Below are 23,129 nucleotides of genomic sequence, written 5' to 3'. Positions count from 1 at the left end.
TTTGCGGTGGGGGGAGGGGAGATTTTGAAACTTGTTTGCGGTGGGGGAGGGGAGATTTTGAAACTTGTTTGCGGTGGGGGGAGGGGAGATTTTGAAACTTGTTTGCGGTGGGGGGAGGGGAGATTTTGAAACTTGTTTGCGGTGGGGGAGGGGAGATTTTGAAACTTGTTTGCGGTGGGTGAGGGGAGATTTTGAAACTTGTTTCAAAATCTCCCCTCCCCCCACCGCATCCCAAAACCAGTCCAGCTCGTCCCTGCCTCCCTAACCTGTTCTTCCTCCCACCTATCCCCTCCTCCCACCTCAAGCCGCACCTCCATCTCCTACCGACCAACCTCATCCCACCCCCTTGACCTGTCCGTCCTCCCTGGACTGACCTATCCCCTTCCTAACTCCCCACCTACACTCACCTTTCCTGGCCCCATCCCCGCCTCTTCGACCTGTTTGTTTCTTCTCCACCTATCCTCTCCTCTATCCCAGATTTATTCACCATATGTGGTACCGATTTTCTCTGAATCACTACTTTTCCAAATTCCCAATTGTGAATTAAAGAACACTTCGAGTGCACCTGCAGCAGATCCAACACCCACAATACTCAGTCTATTTGGGAGACCTCAAGAATTCATCTCTGACAATGAGCAACAGTACCTTTTAGGGATACGTGTGCCAAATGGGTCATAAACCTTACGTCAGCTTCACTACATTATCCCAGATCTGATGGTCTTGCTAATTGCATTGTTTGCACCATTAAAGCAATGATCATGAAACAACATGGTGATGTCAAGCATGATTTTCACATTATTTATGTGTCATAGTATTTTCCCACTAAGAGTGACACCTTTAGATATATGCTCACTGTAACTGGAAGAGATTATTCTTCGAAGACAACCCTGCCTAACTACAACCTGCCCACCAAGGAGTAGAAGACAATACATAACTGTAGGAGTGTACCCCTCCGACCGGAGACAAAAACTCAGGAGGCAGGCAGGATTCAGGCAAGTGGAAGATGTTTATTCAAGCAGAAATCAGTTAAGGCAGGGGGAGGGCCAGAGAATCTTCCCTGAATTGGAAGGGAGATCAATGACACACTCTTATTTTTACAGTGAAAATACAGCATTTTATACACATTCGATTACAATAATCAAATACAGCGTAGTCACTGTCCTTCCGTCTTGAGCCATACACCCAATCCCGTGGGACATCTAATAAATAATGGGCATTCCTACGGACAGCCCCAGGTTCCTGTGATCTTACATGTTTACAAGCAATTGTAATATCTGGGCCTTGGAATCTTTCTCTGCATCTTATTCATTTGCATTCCCGGAAGTTTACTGGCTACATTCCTTCGGAACCCTCTCAGGCTTCTTATCTCTAAGAACAGTGTGAATTCTATTATTCATTGTCCAATATGTGCTTTCTTTTATCAAATTCAGTCATTCCTCTAATATTTCCCACTGTCCTAATTATATATATAAAAGTACAAAAGACACTTTTAACTAATTGCTATAAGGTTAATTTCTGTTATACAGTTAGTTATAAAATGTAAAGTTGTACAGCTACTTCTACTCTTAGCACATTGTAATTAATGGGTTGTGAACAATCTATCTTGCTCAGAGCATAAGATAATGTGTTTCCTAAGGCTAATTAACTTTTCACATCTAGGTTTAAATGCTTTTCCCCTAATGCTTGTATTATACTCTGGTTATATGTTGAAATCTACCTCTGTGATTAAGGAATTTTTAACTAGAGTCTATTTAGTATTGCAGGCAGTTTCAAAGAAGCAACTATTTACGACAAAGTAACTTTAGCTGTTGTCTTTGCAGCCGTTTAGGGAGTTAGTCTTGGCTACTTCATGGGCTGAGACCTGCACCTGGTGTTATTCATTTACTGGCGCAATCATCCTTTCATTAATGAGGCTGGAATGATTGTTCTTAGGCATTCCCTTAACAGAACTGTCTTGGTTAGTTGGTGGTAGGGCTCTTTTGCCGACCTTGGGTAGTCTTGTTTAAAGGTACCGTTGTGTTTCAATTCAATTATTCTAACCCTTGTTGGCCATTTTGTGTCTTTCAAATATGGGCCATTTTGGTGTAAGCAGGTACAGTTCACCCCTGCTATAATTCACTGGAACTGCCTGATATGTGCGTTGGACAGATAGTTGAAGCCCTACATCCTACTCAAAGAATCTGGTTATCCACAGGTGTAGTGTAAGTGTGCACTCTGCCTATTTCCCACAAAGTCACAATACATAATGGTACAACATTGTGGAGAAACAAGCCACCATAGGGAACTATACAGAACTCCCACTGTGCGCTGAATACACAAATAAAGATATGCTTGGAAAATGAAGATGTAGAAGACCAACATGCCAACAACCAACACTGGTAACAATGTGCAAGAGACACACACATGCCGAAAAAACCAAGTGAAGGTTAACAATCACAAGACCCAGAAAGATTGTCAAACACATTATACAGACTCTTAATCTCACACACAGAAACAAAAATTATAAAGCTTAAGTACTTTTGAAACTATGTAATGCACTCAGTGTATGGAATTTTAGCTTGGGCATTGGGGTGAAGGGAATCAGATAGTAAGAACTGCCGCTGCTGAAGTCAGAGATAACACAGTGTGGAGCTGGAGGAACACAGCATTAACTCACTTGTTTTTATGGTATAGAGATCCTGTAATTCTTTTGTTTGCATATGTTCTACGAATAAATACTCAGATTTCTAGATATTTCATGAATACTAAAAAGTGGTCTTTACATATGTGTGCTTTAGAAGGCACCTGTGAAGGGATTCTTTATGCTAAAAATGCTACATAACTGTAACTTGTCTATGATTTAGACCTGCAATTAGTCAAATTCCTCTTGATCTTGATGCATTGCAAGGTTTGCACTTTACATTCGTAATGTCATTACATTGTATAATGACATCACTGTTGTGACATACCCATATCCCAGGACTTGACTATTGGGTAAATCATGGATGAGAGGTTAAGTTCTTTGAGGAGTATGAGAAAGTTTAAATAATTACAGATGGCATCCTTAACTGACCTATGAGACCTGAAAAAACAGGCCAGTGTGAGCGAATTTAATAACTTCAAAATAAACCTTTTATTTGCCTAATCAAACAAAGTAAGCATTTATGATTTGTAATGGAGAAGAATCCAGAAAGAAATGAAAATATCCATCAAGAAATGTGTCCATTAGAAGCTTTCATGTTCTGGAATGATAGCCTGTGAAGCAAATGGAAAATTTCAACAATTCTTCTTCATTCGTTCATGGAATTCACTTGAGAACGTGGTGGTGTGCTACCTTCTTGATTCGCAATGGTCCTTTGGGGGTCTAGGTACACAACTGTTATGTGGGAAGCAAGTTCCAGGATTTTGATCTCGCAATAGTATACAACAAGATAGTTCCCATTCAGGATGGTGTAAAACTTCTGGAGTGTTGTAGGAGTTCTACTCATCCAGGCAAGTATAGTTTATTCCATTGTTCTGAAGCTGTGTGGCAAAGTGAAGCTGGCTTTCCATAATTTGTCAATGTTCATGTAATTAAAGGAAAAACTTGGACAAGTTTCAGAAATTTGGAGTAGGATCAAGCCTGACCGCACAGTGTAGATCTCTGCATACTTCTGGTTCCTGTCAAGGGCTGGATGAGTTCTTTGATGACCCTAAGAACTGGGGAGAACCAACTGTAAAATCTGGTGAGTTGCCTTTTGCAAAATCCTAAATTGATCCTTTTTAACACATCCAGATTGTTTTATTAAAATATTTAGCTGTTCTCCTATTGCAGATTGTTTTTATTTAATGTTTGATTTAAAACAAAGCACTTCTACGCAAAGTGCAGTATATCTGGTTATTTGGTTTTATTTCTCAACTTGTTATAATTGATAGGTGTGTCCTTGTAGTGTCTCTTATTCATGGCATTATAATTGATAACATTGTCAGACATCTTGCCTGTCTAAATCCATCTACTTATTAAACTGTACTTAACTTCCAATCCAACGGCAGAATCATGAGAGCTGATCTCCATGCCTTTTAATGAGACAATAAAAACAGTTCATTTGAATTACTGTTTCTTCATATCTATTAGAACTTTAATAAACAGCTACAACTGTTATTTTTGCCCAAGGCACCTCTTTTTAAGTACCCTTATTTTTGTCCTCCCTGTCTTCTATGTCCACAAGTAGACCTCATCATCTTCATGTCTAAAGCTATTTTCTTTATCATATAAAGCTCAAAGCTGCCTGCAGCTTCAATAACGATTCCCTTTATTGGACAAGTTTTTTCCAACATTTTAGACAAAATATTAGAAAACCTAATAATCTGTCTTTAGATAATAGTCAACTCTAGCCAGCAACCTTTTACTATGTTCTAGTACCATTGTTTCATTTTTAATAATAATGCCAAAGTCAGCACACTTTCCTGGTGGTTCCTAAACTGTAAACATACTACCCTCTTTACTTTACCTCTTGGTGTTGAAGTGAAAAGTTTATCATACAATTTCCTACAATAGCTTAGTTGTCATTCTAGGATCTCAAATTTGGAAACGGTGTACCTCCTTCACTTTTCCTTTCAACAATTTTCTGAATTTTACAGCCTAAGCTAGATCCACTTAATCACAAGCTAATATACTCCATTCTTTAGAGTGTCTGTGGCATTGTGGTATAGTCCCTGTCTCTGGATCAAGAAGCCTGGGTTCAAATCCAGAAGCATGAAACAATATTTCTGAACAGGTATGCCACAAGGATTGCTGCTGGGTCCACTGGTTTTTGTCATTTATATAAATGATTTGGATGTGAACATAGGAAGTATGTTTAGTAAATGTGCAGATGATAACAAAATTGGAGGTGTACTGGACAACGAAGGTTACAAAAACAAAGTTGCTGGAAAAGCTTAGCAGGTCTGGCAGCATCTGTGAAGGAAAAAACAGAGTTAACTGTTTCAGGTCCGGTGCCCCTTCCTCTGAGGACCTGAAATGTTAACTCTGTTTTTTCCTTCACAGATACTGCCAGACTTGCTGAGCTTTTGCAGCAACTTTTTGTTCCTAATTTACAGCATCTGCAGTTCTTTTTTTTTTTAAATTTAATGACGAAGGTTACTTCAGAGTGCAACTGTCCTTGATCAGATGGGCCAAGGAGTGGCAGATAGAGTTTAATTTAGATACATGTGAGATGCTGCATTTTGGAAAGGCAAATCAGGGCAGGACTTATACATTTAAGGGTAAGGTCCTGTGGAGTGTTGGTGAACAAAGACCTTAGAGTGCAGGTTCATAGTTTCTTGAAAGTGGACTCGCAGGTAAATAGGATAGTGAGAAAGGCATTTCGTATGCTTGCCTTTATTGGTCTGTTCATTAAGTAGAGAAGTTGGGAGGTCATTGTTGTGGCTGTACAGGACATTGGTTAGGTCACTTCTTTGGAATACTGCATTCAGTTTTCCCTGCTATAGGAAGGATGTTGTGAAACTTGAAAAAGTTCAGAAAAGACTTACAAGGATGTTGCCAGGGTTGGAGGGTTTGAGCTATAGGGAGAGGCCAAATAGGCTGAGGGATGACCTTATTAGAGGTTTATAAAATCACGAGGGGCATAGATAGGATAAATAGCGGAGGTCTTTTCCCCGTGGTGCAGATGTGCAAAACTAGAGAGCATAGGTTTAAGGTGAGAGGGAAAAGATTTAAAAGGGACCCAAGGAGAAGCTTTCTCATGCAGCGGGTGGTGTGTGTATGGAATGAGCTGCCAGGGGAAGTGGTGGAGGCTGGTACAACTACAACATTTAACAGGCATGTGAATTGTTATACACCTAGGAAGGGTTTAGAGGGATACGGGCCAAATGCTGGCAAAGGGGATTAGATTTATTCAAGATATCTGGTCAGCATGGATAAGTTGGACCAAAGGGTCTGTTTCCATGCTGTACAGCCCTATGACCCCACTCTCTCTCCTATGCCAAATCTGATAGTTTGTCCTTGTATGTATTCATCTTACACCTTGATTCTAATGTAAATAATGTTTTTGAATTTGCTTTTTAGGTGCACCTTGGACAGCAAAACAACTACGAATAAAAAGCAATGAAGATTTACACAAGCTCTGGTATTGTTAAGACTTCAGTTGTATGCCTTAATCTGATATTTAAAATAACTTCCTTTTGTGGAAACTTTTATTTACTGACCAACGGGCCAAATAACATCTTCCTATACTGTAACTGTTCTAGAATACTGCAGTTATCCTGTACGTTTCTAAGAAAAGAAAACCTTCTTGACTCTGAACTTTCACTTTTTGTATTTCATAACATTAACTATTCCTTCTGCAGGTACATTCTTCTCAAAGAAAAGAACATGCTTTTGACTTTAGAACAAGAAGCAAAACGACAACGATTACAAATGCCCAGTCCAGAGCGTTTAAAGAAAGTAAGAAATAAAACCTATTCAGGTCCTAACATTTCTTGCATGATTTATGTTGAGGATGTGAAAAATGTAATACTTTCTAATCAAGAATTAGAGCAGTGGCACAAGTTATTTTAGATGTGGTTCTTTACTGTCCCACAATCTTATTTTGATCAGCTTGAAATAATTACAGTAACTAATAACATTTTCAGTAAGGATCCCAGTGGACTTTTATCATGCTAACAGATGCTAACTAAATACTTGAAATAGAGAAACCAGTCTCTGAATTTTTATTAATAGGTAGAACGGTCTATCGCTAGAATTGACTCAATTGTTCAAGAACGTGAAGATGCTCTAAGGTTGCTGCAGACTGGGCAGGAGAAAGGCCGTCCCGGCGCTTGGAGGAAGGACATCTTTGGGCGAAACTTTTGGTGAGAAAGATTTGTTTATTACAATCTTATAAAAAAGTTGATTCCACATGCTTGCTATTTTTATTCTAGTTTGGAGTTCTTTGTCAGTTTGTGCTAGAAATGAATTATTTTCTGTTTCACTAATGGTTCAATAATGTTTTGTTTCAAGTTATCTATAAAGAAATGGCATTTCTTTCTTTAAACAGTTGAGAAGCAAAATCTCTTTAGAGCTGATGCATGAGCAATTAATATGTAAATATAAAAGTGTTATGGTATAATTGTACACAACTATAAAAATAAGTAGACTTCCTATGGCATTGTTCATAGAATTCTGGAGGGGGGCCAAAACTTTCAACTTTCTGGAAGTACTACCACCAAGTCAAATGCTGAATAGAAGGTTATAATGGGAAGGCAATGTTATTCAGTGAATCAAATATTGGTGTAATATTAAACAATATTATTCAGGTTACTAGTGCTTTAGAAATATTAAAGCAATAGTCAATCTTTGTTGATAATTGAAATAAATTGCAATATTCTACAAAATTAAGTTTGTACAAGGATATTCTGGTTCCAATACCTGAAATTTCAGTTGTTTCTTAACCCTCAAGATCTCAATAGGTTAGATTTGCATTCATCTACAGTTGTGGTTTGTACTCTATAATCTGTCCAAACGCTATTAGACCCAATTTTCCCAAGTGCATTTTATAATGGAGTACTACTTTATTAATTTCAAGTACAAGAAGCTAATGTAAAGAATCAGTTTGCTAAACTTATACTATGAAGTTAATTTCTAAATATGTTAGAGCATTTCATTTAAGGACAGTTATGTTATTACAATGTATAGTGCATTAATTGGCTAGTTATGCATAATGCATTTAATTAATGAAAATTCCCTTTTGTTCAGATCATTTAGGCCTCAGTAGATCTTTAAGTCAACCAGGTCAGATTGACTGAAGGAATCACAGTACTAATCAGAAGGTAGTTCCTTGGTTTGGGGATATTTGGGATCAGGCCAACAGTTTGAATGGAAAGTAGCAATGGGGATTTAAATACCCAGCAACACGTAATGATCAATGTTGGAAGAAAGCCTCTAAAAGCCCTTTAACCAGAGGTAAGAGCAGGGCAGAAGGTCGTGTAGTCTGGATGTTATGTTAAACCAACTAAGACACAAAGTAGTGCAGGCACAAATGGTAGAACTGATGGTGAGGCCTGGAGATAAAAGTCAGAACGGATCAGTCAACCGAATGTGACAGGACAAAATAAAGATAGGTGAAGAATAGACACTGGAGGAGGACAAGATGTGAAATTAAGCAATTTAAAATTAATTTACTTTGGCAGCAGTGGGCATATGTATCACAAACTACCTGATGAAGTTGGGTGATTTGTGACACTAAAGTAGGGTAGACAAAAAGCACTTACAAACTTCTCAAAAAAAAAACACTAATTAAAATTTAAGCTGCAATACAACAAATTCAGCATGCTGGCAAACAAAAACCATTATTCTAGTGAAATCGACAAAAGCTGAAAATACATGTAGACTAAATGCAGTTCTTAAATGAATTCCAGTGTCACAAAAATTCCTGTGAAACCAAATGTAAAAGTTAAATTATTCGGGTTTGCTAGATGCAACTTGGGTTCTCTTCACACAGCACCCTTACCACAAAGGGACTGCCACTCGTACCACAAGCAAGGAGGAGGCAGACCTCAAGAACTGCCTGAACTAAAACAGATTGAAGTGTTTGCATTATTTGGCATATTACAGTTTAGCCATCTAGCCAACTGAGCTACCTACCATGATATACACAACATTGCTTGAGGAATATTTACATAGGATAGTTATTCTAGATTTGAGACAATTAAATATTTCACTATTTCCAAAGCAACTAATAAAAAAAACTTAATAATAAAGGATAAAAGCTATTGCAAGTATAAAGGTAGATACTTCACTGCTAGAATGCCAGGATTTGCATTTGTATTTGGCAGTCGACATGAACTTGCCATGTTGGAGTATGACATGCAAACATGGTGAGAAATGTTATTTCTAGTAAACACATTTAAATACCAGAGTTTGACCAAAAAATGTCTCCTGTCCAAAAATATGAGCAGGAATAGAAGATAACTTTAATGCCTTCATGTTTTTGATTGCTGAAAGAAAAAAATTATTAAATCACTGCTAGCAAGATAGGGAGCACAGTTTGACGTGAGAGGATACAACTTCTCCAAAATTATACTCTGTCACACAAATTTTCCAAATTATTTAAATACACGTGAATTCACTGGCGCAATTCACAGTTCTGTAATCCAATGCACTGCAGTTTATTCAAGGTAGCATTCTGAAAAAGATTGTCTGTTTTCACGATGCTATGACCAAATCATAATTAAGCCTTTTATTTCAGAGTTAACCAGATTTTTCTTTTCTAGGTACAAGTTTAAGGAATGGCCTATTCCTTGGTACCTAAACAAGATATACAGGAGGAAACGATTTTACACACCGCCATTCGTGGATATTTTTGTTAGGTAACAAATCTCAACATTTACTATTCGGCTGAATTTACAGTCATATCATCCGTTAGTTTCTTCAACTTTGTAATTTATGGTATTTCATTATAGCATTGGTTCCCAAGTATTTTCTGTATTGAATGATTATTACAGTATATCAGATTTCTGAAATATTGAAGCATTGTCTTTAATGCACGTGAGGACAAGTCTTAATGGCAGCAAGGGTCACCATTTACATGCTTTTCAGGAAAGGTGATGGCCTAGTGGTGTTATTGCTAGACTATTGATCAAGAGAACCCGGTAATATTCTGGGGACCTGGGTTTGAATCCTCCCATGGCAGACAGTGGAATTAGGAGTCTAAATGATGACTATGAATCCATTGTCAATTGTCAGAAAAATCCATCTGGTTCACTAATGCCCTTCAGGGAAGGAAACTGCCATCCTCACCTGGTCTGGCCTACATATGACTCTAGGCCCACAGCAATGTGATTGACACTTAACTGCCCTCTGGGCAGTTAGGGGTGGATAATAAATGCTGGCCTGGCCAGTGAAGCCCCAGATCCCATGAATGAATTTATTTTAAAAATGCTTTCTTTTGTAGGATTGAAAGTTTGGTTCTTGGTTTATAGTCATGTGTTGCTCCAGCTTCACTTCCTGTAAAATTTGTTTCAGAAAAGCTTGCTGCATTAGCACCTAATGCTGTATTGGTAATATTCAAGTTAAGTTTCACGTAAAGAGAAAAAGGGAAACCAAGAAATCGGTGTGCTTAGTTGGGAATAAGAAACGGTACTTGTGTGGCCTGTGCTGTTTTACACTACCTAAAGTATTTTTCTATAAACTTAAAAGATTTAAAATGTTTAATAAGAACTGACAGTCATTGGAGGTTCAAAATCTGAATCTCCACAAATGCAGACTTAATTAAATCCTGTTAGTTAGCAGTAATTAGGCTGGTTAGAATGCTCCATCCTGGAATAGCTGGTGCAAATCAACAAAGATACTACTTGCCAACCAGCACCTACTGTCACCAGTTGGAAGTGGATGGCGAACAGGTTTAGACTCTGCTCTGATATTTCATACAGCTAACCAGCCCATCATTAATCGACACTTAAGCTTGAGCATAACAGAAGGGAAGTTAGATCCCAGTACTTCCCTCTAAGGTAATCCTTTAAAACCTGCCTCCAACCAAACTTTTCTTCACCTGCCTTAATATTGCCTTGTGCTTGGCATAAAAATCTGTTCTAAACGATCACCTTAGAGGGATGAAAGGGTTAGTGGTGGAGAAATTAAGCTTTGATGCACAAATGTTAGCATTGGAGATGTATGGATAATTTTCGAAGTTGCTGAACTGGAATAGTTTACAGATATGGAAGAACAAGGAATTTGAAAACAGAATTTTTAAGAGGACATTGGGTAAATGGTTAAAACACATCTGGGGCAAGGAAGGACATGGCCAGAGTTTGATGGAATCAAGTGTGGCTGTGCAAGAGCTGAGTGACAATTAACAATGTCAATTTTGTTGTTTTATTTGTCTTAGGCGACGGATTGAGAAGCACCTACGTAAAATCAACAATGCCAGAAAGGCAAAAATGGAGGAAGAGAAAGTACTAAAGGAAAAATTCCAACGTCATTCTGCATCAAGTTAACCTTGCACTGAAAATAAATTTGTAAGAGAGATATAATTGCTTACACAATTCACTTAATTTAAATATGAAACCCCTGTGGAGTATGTTGCAAAGTGCACAGGGAATTGAAAAACTTTTAAAAGCAGTTAGGGGTAATTAAGTTTATCGCAAGTACGTTTATTCTATTCTACTGTACCTCCAGACTTGCCCTTGGCTGACATGTAAACAACTGATACCATTTAAAAGGCACAAGATAAAACTGTTAATCCGTACAGTGTAGAAAACATAACCAGCTACAAAAATATCACTAGTTAACAATATTTGGTGTTACCTGAAAATGGTGTGATTTGTATCTAAATACAAATAGTAAATTGCAAGTTTATAAACATATCTTTTGGGGTCTGGTTGGTTAGTAAAATTAGCTGAACAACTTTTTAAAAAATCTTTATAAAATATACATTATCTAGCCACTATACAAAGAAGCCCAACAAGTTTAGCACGGTTTCTGAGGACCATAGTTGGGACATCAAAAAAAAAAAAACTGGTGTAAAAACTTCACAGGTGATGTATCCATAATATTGTTAATTTTAAGGACATTTCCTTTCAACACATTGCTTTCCTCCTTCTTCATATTCCTGCTTGGAAATCCACATTTGTTGGAACGTACCCTTCAAAACAAAAAAATGTAGCTAACCGTTAGTAGAATAGTCATACACAATTATTTTAGCAACAAAAAATCTTCAGATCCAGAAAGCACACAGGAGTGCTACTTACTTGATTTCTTAGCACTGCAACCTCCAGTTTTTGTTTAGACATGGCAGACTTTAAACAACAGGTTTGTTATGCAAAGCCGACTGAGGATATGGACAAGCCAGTATCAGACAGATAGAGGTTGTAGTCAATGGAGCGAAAATGTAAAGTAGAACGTTGAGGGGTCAGAGTGGAAGAAGAAAAAAAATATTCAAAAAGGAACAGACACACAAACAGTGCCAAAATCCATAATCTTCAAAGGCAGAGTGTGCAGGTAGAGAACTCAATGGAGTTCCAGTTATGCAAGAAAGTGGTTGAGACTTTTTGGAAAAAAAAATTAGTCAAGGGATACAAACATTGCTGGTAAAGCCACCATCCTCCATTGCCATCAAAAATGATGGTAGTAGGAGCAGTAAATTCTCCAACTGGGAAAGCTTTACTATTATACCAGAAATATCAATAAAAATCTTGCATATGATTAGTCACAGAGGACATACTCAAAAACCCTACAAAATGAAATAATTCACACAAAACTAAATCCATAAGCACATAGATAAATAATATTGACTAAGGGCTGTCAAATCTGTGCAGCAGTCAAAATGCACGGCAGAAACAGGCCAATTCACTTCAAAACTATTGCACAAAAACAAAAACAAACTGCATAGAGTCAGCTTAAGAAATGCACCTCTATAGACAGGAGACAAAATCAAGAGCTGTTGCTCCATGCACGGGCAGTTTTGTCCTTTCTTCTAATAGGTTTCTAGTGAGGCAATCAGAAGCAATTGGGAAGGCAAGTGACAGTATTGAGACAGGCTATCTGCTGGGGTTTGGAAGGGAAGAAGTAGTTTAAAAAGAAAATATGTAAAATACTTAAGCAAGACGAAAGCAAGAGCCAACAATTATTACTCACCAAAGAGGCTAGAATAGAGCCACCAATCCAGGAGCTAAATCTACGTTCCACTGTGGTGTTATTGGCCATTAACTTCAAACGCATGCTCTGAAAATAAAAGATTTAGGCATTACTTAGTCTAATTTTTGATCAGCCACAAACAGCGGTGTATTTTAAAAGTACTATTGTTGAACTGATTTCTGAAGTCCAAAGTAGTAATATTCAGTCAGAATTTGAAGTCATTCCCTGCTCAGAACTGTTTTACGTTTTTCTCCACTTTTACACAAAAAAATGCAGCAGGTGAAATAACTTGTGCATTTTCTCAACATGCAGCTGAACAGTGGCAAGGATCTTTGGCAGAGATCTTAAAATGGTTACTAACCCTTTTAATGCAAATGTAGTGTGTGAATTTGATGAGACATTTTTCAACTTCAGTTATCTACAGTTAAATTTTATTTGTACTAATCAAACCTTTTCAAATCACTGCCAAGGTTTCAAAAGTGTATTTTCTATATATCCCTTGCTCCTGAGGTTTTAGTGGGCCACACTACTAGCCTTAAACTAGGTGCTAAACCTCAAAACAGTTAAAAAGTAAAATTTATGTCCCAAATTTTGGGTTAAAAAAAGACAGATTATCTGTACTCACCACTCAGTGAAAAATCAGCCAGAAACTTAGTGATCACATGTGCAAAGTTAAATTTGGAAATTAGTAATTGCTCTTCCAGAAGATACACCAATATCTCACCAAGAAATTTAGCACTGAAAAACTTTAAGGGAATAAGATTGCAATAACTACATAACATATCTTCTAATAAGTACTCCAAAACAAGTTAGGTTTGTCTGAACTATTATCAGTCTCTCTGGCAGTGAAAACTAACTTTGTCAAGTCTGGAATTTCATTCCTTCAGAATTCAACCTATTTTAGATTTTCCTTAAAAAATTAAAAAGCCATCGATTTCCCTTAAACTAATCTCTTATCCCCACTATTTATCTTCTATGACAGACCGACATAGAATTTACTTGCCCAACAGTTCCTGGTTCAGGCTACACACTTCACTAAGGATTTGTCAATCTAATTGAACAAGGCAAGCAAATCTATCAGAACCATATGCATACCAAAGATCCTGTTAAGGCTTTTGCACAGAAATTATTTTCTAATCATAGCATGTTCCATTACAAAACCCTTTAGGAAATCTATGAGCAAAATGTAAGTGTCATAATTTGCTGGCATCTTAGTTCGCTGCTAAGTTCAGATATATTTTTTAAAATATATTACTAGTTTGTATCTCTCAGTCCAAAATGTCCTTTTGCAAGCAAGATACATATTTATTAGATTTAAGTACAAGTTAATTATTCATTACGCAAGAAACTAATATTTTCACTTTGGAGACATTCTTTGAAATGGATACTCACAGGTGGCGTTTTCTGGGAGAGCTCCCTGTTCAAACGGTCTGTGAAGCTCTGTATTAATGTGTTTCCACCTGCTGCAATCACACTGCCATATAAACCCTGAGAAAAACACCACAAACAGTAAATAATAACAGCCAAGTAGTAGGGATAAATCCAACATCAGTTGCTGGTTGGTACAATATTCAATGAACTGTTGTCCAAATTTCATCTATGAAAGACCTGGATCTAATGTTTGATCTATGTCCTCCAGTCCTAGATTTCTTAACCAGTGGAAATAGATGTTCTTTATTTAGCCTGTTTTGTTAAAGACTTCAATAAAATATCCCCTTAATCTTCAAAACTGCAGAAATACTGATCTCTCCAATAAATTAACCCTTGGTATCTAGGGATCATGCTAGTAAGTCCGAGTTACATTCCATGCAGGGCCAATATAATATCCATCACGTGGAATGGTGTCCAGAACTGCTTAGTACACCAGAGTTTATCCAACCATTGCTTTGTATGACCTTCAGCCACACGTATTCTAATCTTTCAGATATAAAAACCAACATTGTACTGGCCTTCCGGGATTATTTTTTTCCCTTGTACATGTCCAAGACACTTTATGATCAATATACCCAGAACACCAAGTCTCTTTGGATCTCTGGCGTTTCTAACTTTTGGCCATTTAATTGAAAGAGTTATTCACTTATCGTTGCTGTAACGTTTTAATGGATTATTCAAGTTGTGTCTGAATTGATCTACAATATATTTAATAGTCTAATCATAATTGATAAATGCAAATAGATTGTATTAAAAAAACAGATTCAAACAGAAAGCATGTCCATCAGCATCCTTTCAAGGGTACAAAAAGAAAAAGACATTTGTTTACACACGAAGTCCTTTCTCCTTTTGAGATGAAAATGAAATGAACTTTGTTTTCAGACAGCCTTTTGCATTTCTGGCACTCAGATTTAGAGGAGACTTTTTTTTAAAAGAAAGAAAACATTAGACAAGCATACAGCTTTGTCACTATGGGTTCAAATACTTACTGGTCTAATATCAATGTCACACATTCCGACGCTTGTCGTCACTACATGACTGACACCCAGCATTGTGTTTCCAGATAAACCCTAAATGGACAGAAATAAATCAATTATAAAAGTGAAGAGGAACAGCTGTTCAGCTGGACAGTATCTCACCGATGCCAATTGTGTAGGGAGCTCTCTCGAGGCACAGTGGTAGTGTCCCTGCCCTTGGACAGATATGTGCAATATTGTCTCTGAACAGGTTGGTTAGAAAAATAGGTTTAAAAAAAAAAACAGCAATGTTCTTTAACATCTTAGAAAAAAAACTAAAAAAGTCATGGTGATTTGGTGTAACCAAAGTTATTCAGTTGTGCATGATGGTACTTCTGGGTATTAAAAGAAAAAGAAAGAAACAATACTGCGAGGACTCTTGTGACACAGTGGTAGCGTCCCTGCATTTGAATCATAAAACCTGGGTTCAAGTCCCACTGCTCCAGGAATGTGTCATAACATCTCTGAACAGGCTAATTACACTTTTTTTTTTTAAATCCATGGTGCAACAGGACAATGGCTATGAAAGTCAGAATGTGACAAGGAGTTTGTAATAACGCACCTGATGAATCAGCTAGCCCTGAAAAGTGGATGGCGCTGGAGTGATGGGCCTGTACCCGGCTGTTGCTTGTGGAATCAGTGTATGTATTGATTGTGGGCATTTGCACACCCATGTTAGTTAATTGAAAAAACCTTTAGTTGCATTTTTGGTGGCACTTCAGCTCCACATTCCTGATCTTTGGGCGGCTGGTTTGGAGGGATGTGGGCAGATTGGAGGACCTCTTTGTGGGGCTGCTCCTGGGCTTGTCAGGCTAGCTATCAACAGATCCAGACAGCAGGCTGTGGAGGGAGTTATAACTGCCAACTATCTGCCTCTCTTCTGCAGTTATGTTTGTGCCTGGGTGTTTTTGGAGAGGGAACACACAGTGTCCATCAGTGCTTATAGAGAGGGGTGGCACTTGCAGGGGATACAGTGCTTTATTTCCCCATCCAACACCATTTTGATTTACTCCCTTCCCATTCTCCCTACACCCCCCTCACTTTGATGGATTGTGTTGCCATTATGGGCTTTTCATGTAAACTTCTAATTGGCTGCATGGCTGATTGCTTTTAACTATTAGCCACCACCAGTTAAAAGAAGTCATGGAGATTTGACGGTGGGAAAATCGTACAGTTTGTGTGATAACACTTCCAGATACAAGAGAATAAAAAAAAAGCTGCTAAGGCTCCTGTAGCAATAGTGCAGTTGAAGGTGTCCCTACCTGAAAAGGCCATTTGAGAGGTATTTAGCAGGAGGGCAATGTGAGCTGTATGTTCCAGATAAGAATTTCAATAAGGCCTTGAAATGTCTTTGGGGATGTAACTTCTCAAAGATTTCAATCCAAGACTCAGTATGCAAAGAGGAGGGTTCACAGTCCCCTGTCTATATCAAAATGTTTAGGTGGATATTGATAATGGACCACTGAACTCAAACTATCACCATTGTGGGCCAACAGCCAGATTGGATACTTAGAACCCATGACCCCACTTTCTTGCTGATAAGCCTGTGGCTTTTGCTATAAAAGAGGCATGCAAAAACTAGTTGTAATATCAAGATTTGGTTAGAAATATAGGTTTGATGGAGAAGAAGTGTAACTAATGAAAAGTAGGTCACATATTTAAAAAGATAAAAATTCATGTCGGAATTGGCAATTGAAGACTCTATCATAACTAACAGGAAAAGCCAGCTCCTAACCCACAATTGATTTTAAAACATTCAATACTAGAATTAATCCAATCTGCTAAATATATTTTAAATTAATTATTACGGTTTTGTCTGACCAAATTAAATCGACTGTGAAACTCTTCACAAGCATTTCTTCGCCTTTCCATTCAGTTCAGTACCTTGACATTGGAAGGATCAAACAAGCCTTCTGGAATTCTCAGTCGTTCAGCACCAAAATCACAGTTATAGCCATTAGGAAATTCATAATGAACACTGGGCATTTGGGCAGCCACTCTGGAGAAAAAGGGAGAGAATACCATACATTCACCACGTAAAAGAAAACCCAAATTACAATAAATGACGTCATGAAGGAATCAACTTAATTGTTCAGCTTTCTGCCACTTACTGTTCATCATATGAAGAATCAGACACCTGGAGCACTGATGCTTGGAAATCCTGAATCACTTCCTGCAAATTTATTGATCCCATAAATAGTTATGCAAAACTGTAGTTTCTATAACTCTTTAGAAACAATTACACATTTACTGTCATGACCAGCCTTGCCTATAAATTTTACTTTTCAATTCTAATGTGGCAGTTGGTTGCCACCCTGCGATCTCCAAGAGGAGTTGCATTATTCTCTTTAATTAAGTCCTTATTGGGATAGCCCTCTAACCTGATGTGGACTGCTCCCATCCCTTTCCCACAACTGCTTCATCCTGCCAATGTGTAACCTGGCCCAAATCCACTTGCAGGCATCACAATCAGATCCCAAACGCCTCAACTTCAGCGTTTGAAGGATGTATTGAAAGGGTTTCCTAAGCCCTTTGGGTGAAATTTGAGAGAGATCACTGCCACTGCATCCAAGGTGGTATCAATAGTGCACTTAAATTTGTAACAGAATCCTCAGATCATTGGTAGGAAATCGAGAATTATCACATTCCTTTCCACTACCAGAATCAAACTCAACCCTCTGCTAGTAAGCCAAGACCTTGATCCATTACTGACGTCTGAGGGAAATCCATTCTTCAGTACATGATGATTCAGAACTCATCTCCATTCCATTAGTCCTATCATTACCTGCATCCCAGTTTTCAAATTCCTACCCTCTTCACTCTTTTATCCAAAGATAAGCTTCCAAAAAATTGCAGAAGCACCGTTTGGATTATCAATCGCAACTTAAATTTTGGCTACTGCTATTCACAACTCTAACAATCTTAACACCAATCTACAATTTTTCTTTGTATTTTGCCATTAACATTTATTTTTGAAATATTATTCATGAAACTAAATGGGTGTTTCATATAAGACATCATGTGGTCCAATTCACCTTGAGCAAACATAACTGGATAACTGCTTATATTTAAGTCAGCTGAATTCAAAACCAATATAACCTAAACCATTTAAGAAAACGTTTCTCATTTGCTACATCCTATGAACACAGTTATTACTCACATTGCACATGTAGTTGTGCCAGGACCTTGTGACTTGAGGTAATTTCTCTTTCTTCTTCCAATTCGGTGGTGATCCCTCACGCACTGATTCCTAAGAGAACAGCAATAGAAAATTTAATACTACTCATTTTTAATTTTCATTGCAGTTTCAATTTTAGATGTATAATAAAAACAAAAGAAAATTTCAAGGCACGAGATGATCACGATTTTTTTGAAAGAAATATTATCATTGCTTATATTTGGAAGAATGTATGCATTCATCACATAACTGGAAACAAGTAGTGATACTCCGATGCTTGTTCAGGAAAAAGCTTTCCCTGGTTTAATACAAGCTTATGACCAAGAATATTTCAGCAGGATTGAGTTTAGTTCTGGTAGAGGAGAGGAGAGGAGAGGAGAGGAGAGGAGAGAGGAATGTGATAATTCAGCATTTCATTTCCTAGCTGCACTGATCTCATCTGATGCAGCAATTTAGAGACTGGAGTTAATTTCAGTAATACAGACCAAGATACTGAGAGATTCAGCCAGGATTCCCACTCTTGATGGTCATTTACTGATCTTTGTTGCAAGTTGTACATTTAGACTATGGACCAGCTATCATTTGTGTTAACATTGTCTTCAGAAAATAAGAACAGGGAGAAAACTGGAAAATCGTGATCTAGAGAGTTAAAAAGTAGCGCACAAATCAGACATGCTACATGAAACATACTTAAATGCACAATTTCACTGCAAAAGATGACTACCTTACTTCTTAATTAATTCAGTTCTGCATACCATATAAAACCAGTTTGGGTCTATGGACAAATAATTTCATTTTGCGTTGTAATGACTCAAAGGCAGGAACGCTCATTTTACACGTACTAAGTCCCAAATTAAAACAAATCACTAAATAATACAGCTAATTTAATTTGATCAAATAATATCTAGCATAGGCATGTTCAATATTCCATGTTGCTGTTATGAGAAGTCAAACAAATATTTCAATTTGCATTGCATAAACAAAATTCTGTCTGCTGTAGTGGAATATCAATTTTGAACCATTGGACAAAAATAGGTTGTTCATTTATAATCAAGTAAAAGGCAAGACCCCTTATGCAAAATCTGTAACCAATCTTTCTGAATTGCTAGATAACAAAAGTAGTAAGATTAGGCAGATAAAAAGCAGAATTAGGTTCTGTATGTCATTTATATTAGGATATTTAAAGTGCTTTGGCAACAACGATTAAAAAGGGAATTTATGCTCCAGCCTGCAAAATAAGTATATTTATTCTCTGCCCCAAGAGAAGTCCATTATAAAGCTTTAAAAATTACTAAGAGTTTTCAATTTATTCTAGACATGGATAACTTGAGTTTATATTACTCAGTAACTTGGCCATAAAACAGCAAAGAAAGCAGTCTCTTGGCAGGTGATTATAGGAAAACTATAAAGACTTGCAGTTGTAGACCAGTCTGCCCCTTGAGACTGCTTGTTCATTCATCTAGAATAAAGCTGACCATCCACCTCAATACGTTCCCTCACTTTCCCTATATTCCTCAATGTCGTGACTTGAAAGAATATGGGAATAGAACAGAAAAATGGTAGCGAAGTAGATGATCAATTATGGGCTCGCTGAGTAATGGAGAACAATTAATAAATAAAAGTCTTCAGTTAATTCAGACTGTACAAGAGAAAATTAAGAATAATTTCTCTGTTGCAAAGCTTTGATATCTAACCTTCAAGAAAAAAACCCCATCAGTTTTTAATACAACTAACAGAGGCAGTTTCAGCCACAGGAAAAGAACACAACAGGTAATACCATCATTTAATCAAGGAAAGGGCTTTAGACCAGAAGGAATGACATAATAATTAAGGTGGTATTGCGGAAAATGGATTTTAGGGTGAATAACTGAAGAGGTGCCTCACTGGGCACGAGGAAACCCAAAATTACTTGCCCTACTCACTGCCCAACAGCAGCCCACGTGCTGCAAGCTGTCAGCCTTCCTGCCTCCCTTAGCTACATAGCAGAGGCAAAAAGAGGAGAACAAGTTGCCTTTAATCATTCAATCAAGAGTCTCAACAAGGCCAAAAGTGGGCAGGCCGCAAGGAACCATATCAATCCATCATAATATAGGAGACACAGATCGGTGAGAAGGGGGCAGGCAAGCCATCCATTAAAACTGAGTTTCTTGCTGTCAGATATGCCGTAAAATTCAAACTTACTTTCCCAGCGCCCCCCCTCCGTCAATGCCTTCCTAGCAATGTTTCACTTTTATCAAATGTATTTTAAAAAGCCAATACAGACAATTATGTGTCTAAGTGGGAAATCAGAAGCTGTTCATCCAGCTTGCACTGAGCATTGCCAGAACCCTGCAACAGGCAGTATGTTTCCAACATGTAGAGAAATATACAAATCCTCTACATGTCCACTCCCCAGGAGTCCTATTCAGAAACAAGGTCCAGTCCTACTCAGGTCCCCTGCTGCAACACTTTCATCAGTACATTGATGACTTCAACAGTGTAAGCTTCCTACGCTCGCCCAGATTGGAAAACTTCATCAGTTTTACTTCCAATTTCCACTTTGCTCTCACCTTCATGTTGTCCATCTCACCACCAACTCAATTTCTGGGCACAGGTTGTCCATTAATATCCACTACAAGCCTACTGACTTCCAAAACTGCCTTGACTTTCTCACGCCCTGCTTCCTATAAAAGGAGTCCATTCCATTTTCCCCAATTTCTCGGTCTCTGTCACCTCTATTCCGATGATGCTTATCTTCCCCACAATGCCTTGGGCACATTTCTTGTCCTCAACCAAGGCCCCCCCCATCATGGTTGACAGTTCCCTCAGCAGCGTCAAAACCATTTCCCAGACTTCTGTTCTCATTCGCAGAATAGCAGGCTTCCCCTTGTCCTCACCAATCTCTACACTCAAGATCATTATCCACCATTTCCACTACCTCCAACAGGATACGACCCACCAAGCACATCTTCCCCTCCCTCCAGGCGTCAGCATTTCACATGGACCATTCCTTCCATGAACCAAGCAATTGGTTCGAATGACATTTTAAAATTTTGTTAATCACTCACTGACAAATCACATATGTTTAGTGTGAATAAGACAACCTGCATCTTGGGAAAAGCATTAAACTCAGATGCACGTATTGGTCGTAAAAAGCAGCAAGATCTTCACTAAGTAAAGGATATCGTATATTTATGCTAAAATGTAATTTGAAAAGAGCTTACACTTTCACAAAATGAAAAGTAAAATACATATTTTCAATTTATTTTCATCTGGTGCTCCAAATATACAAAGGAATTTTTTTTTTTTTAAATTTATGCATTCCAACTACAAGCTCCACTGGTTATAAACAATTTTTTTTTTTTTTAATAAAAAAAGCATCTTTTGGTTTTCCTTACCTTGGACGCGATCATGTAAGGTGGGATTATTTCCACATTCAATTCTTGAAATAGTTCCCTGCACTGCATGGAGATGAAGTCTCCTGCTAGTGGTGACTTAACAATGCCTGAATGTCAGAGGATAAAATACTTTGATTACATATAAAGAAAGTCAACATTTGTTTTCCGAACAATAGCATGCACATAAAAAAAAACTTCATGCATGCATTTAAAAACAATATATGCTTTAAGGTTTCAGATAAAAGCAGCAAGGGAAACAAAACCAAAAACTGAGCAGATAAAATTGTATAAGGAATGAGTATTCTGATCTGATGGCTCAGGAGAGAACACGCAATAGAACATGTGGGAGCAAAAGAGAATACAACACAGAAGAGCATTTTAAAAGCTATTTTTAAGTCTGCTTCTTGTTTTAAAGTATTTTGCAATAAACCAATTAACAACCATTCAGCTGCATTTCAATATCAGGGTATACATTTTTTCTTACTTTGTTGAAGAACATATCCATCATGTACCGGAATAGCTGTGGTGTGCGTGGCTCCACTATCTAACACTAAACCTGTAGAGCGGCCATTTGCAAATCTGACACAAAAAGTGAAGGGAAACGACATAACTGATGTAATCAAGTAATCCTATATTGCAAACTTCAACTAGCTTGTATTTTCGTTAAACATCTAAAAAGTATTTTCAACAAAAAAAAAGTACCAAGTAGGCATTCTCATGCTTCAGTGCACCCCATGGTGTGATACTGAAACATTTAAATCCAGTCTAGCTCCATATTTGATCACTGATCTGGTAAAAACCAACTAATCTCAACAAAAACAATTGCCACGTTCCACAATTGGTTTTGGTCTCTTGACATTAATTTGAGGTGGGAGGAGTACAAGGAATGTTCACCATTGATCAGGCTGAACTTCAATATGCCATTCTTAAAAAAAACAAGCAATTTGATTGATGTTCAACGGAATACAGGCATTTCAAAGAGACACCAGGTGTCAGTCACTTTTGCAAAATAGTACTCCAACATAAGATATTTGAGGACAACACCATTTTGAATATAAAGTAAACGCTACTAATTCCAAGATAACACACCAACTTCCTACAGATCCTTCCATTTGAAAGGATGTTAAGGAGGGAACAAAATCTGTTCATCTATAAAACAGCTTATTATCTACAGTTAGCCCTCATTATTCATTGATTTTCTGCCCACAGATCCATGTACTTACAACATTGGCCCCAGGCACCTTCTTTATCTTCCCTTTTGTCTTTGGTAAATGGAATATGGTATCAAGGTCCTTCATGGCACAAAGGATAAGTATGGAGGAGTGATATCCATGTTTTTATTATCTGTGGGAAATCGGTGCCTCTATCCTAGTTATCTATGAGGAATAGTTTTGTTTTAAAAAGAATCATACAAGCATTTTCATTATCCTGGGTAGTCATCATTTTAAGGTTTAATTGAGAGATTTGCTTTCTTCAGGACTGTAAGACTGTACAGGTTTTGCTTCAAGATTAATTTACTTGCTCCCCTAACAGGTCTAGCAAAAAAAAAAGCATCA

The 23,129-nt window shown here is 37.6% G+C and overlaps 2 protein-coding genes across 3 annotated transcripts; one reads left to right on the top strand and one right to left on the bottom strand.

Moving 5' to 3' along the window:
- The first annotated feature begins 438 nt into the window (after window positions 1–438).
- Window positions 439–23,129, top strand: mrpl47 (mitochondrial ribosomal protein L47). 2 transcript variants are annotated; one of them, XM_048592710.1, is made up of 7 exons: window positions 439–3,704; window positions 6,026–6,086; window positions 6,307–6,403; window positions 6,680–6,810; window positions 9,211–9,306; window positions 10,824–10,953; window positions 23,107–23,129. In XM_048592710.1, exons 3-6 carry the CDS (start codon window positions 6,332–6,334, stop codon window positions 10,930–10,932), a joined length of 408 nt encoding a protein of 135 aa, XP_048448667.1. In that variant the 5' UTR covers window positions 439–3,704; window positions 6,026–6,086; window positions 6,307–6,331; the 3' UTR covers window positions 10,933–10,953; window positions 23,107–23,129. The 2 variants fall into 2 exon arrangements, with proteins under 2 accessions (XP_048448667.1, XP_048448666.1); XM_048592709.1 differs by lacking the exon at window positions 23,107–23,129 and having other exon boundaries at window positions 440–3,704; window positions 10,824–10,963.
- Window positions 11,068–23,088, bottom strand: LOC109923292 (actin-like 6A). The gene is made up of 9 exons (XM_048592707.1): window positions 22,058–23,088; window positions 21,574–21,680; window positions 18,179–18,268; window positions 17,130–17,191; window positions 16,903–17,017; window positions 14,992–15,072; window positions 13,964–14,059; window positions 12,572–12,658; window positions 11,068–11,579 (listed from the first exon to the last, which is right to left on the bottom strand). The coding sequence occupies exons 1-9, from the start codon at window positions 22,179–22,181 to the stop codon at window positions 11,499–11,501; spliced, it is 843 nt and encodes a 280-aa protein (XP_048448664.1). The 5' UTR covers window positions 22,182–23,088; the 3' UTR covers window positions 11,068–11,498.

This window comes from Rhincodon typus, unplaced genomic scaffold (genome assembly GCF_021869965.1).
Source record: "Rhincodon typus isolate 14 unplaced genomic scaffold, sRhiTyp1.1 hic_rhity00001698, whole genome shotgun sequence".
NCBI classification, from domain to species: Eukaryota; Metazoa; Chordata; class Chondrichthyes; order Orectolobiformes; family Rhincodontidae; genus Rhincodon; species Rhincodon typus.
The sequence above is the reverse complement of the archived record's forward strand: the minus strand, read 5'-3'. Positions and strand labels throughout refer to the sequence as shown.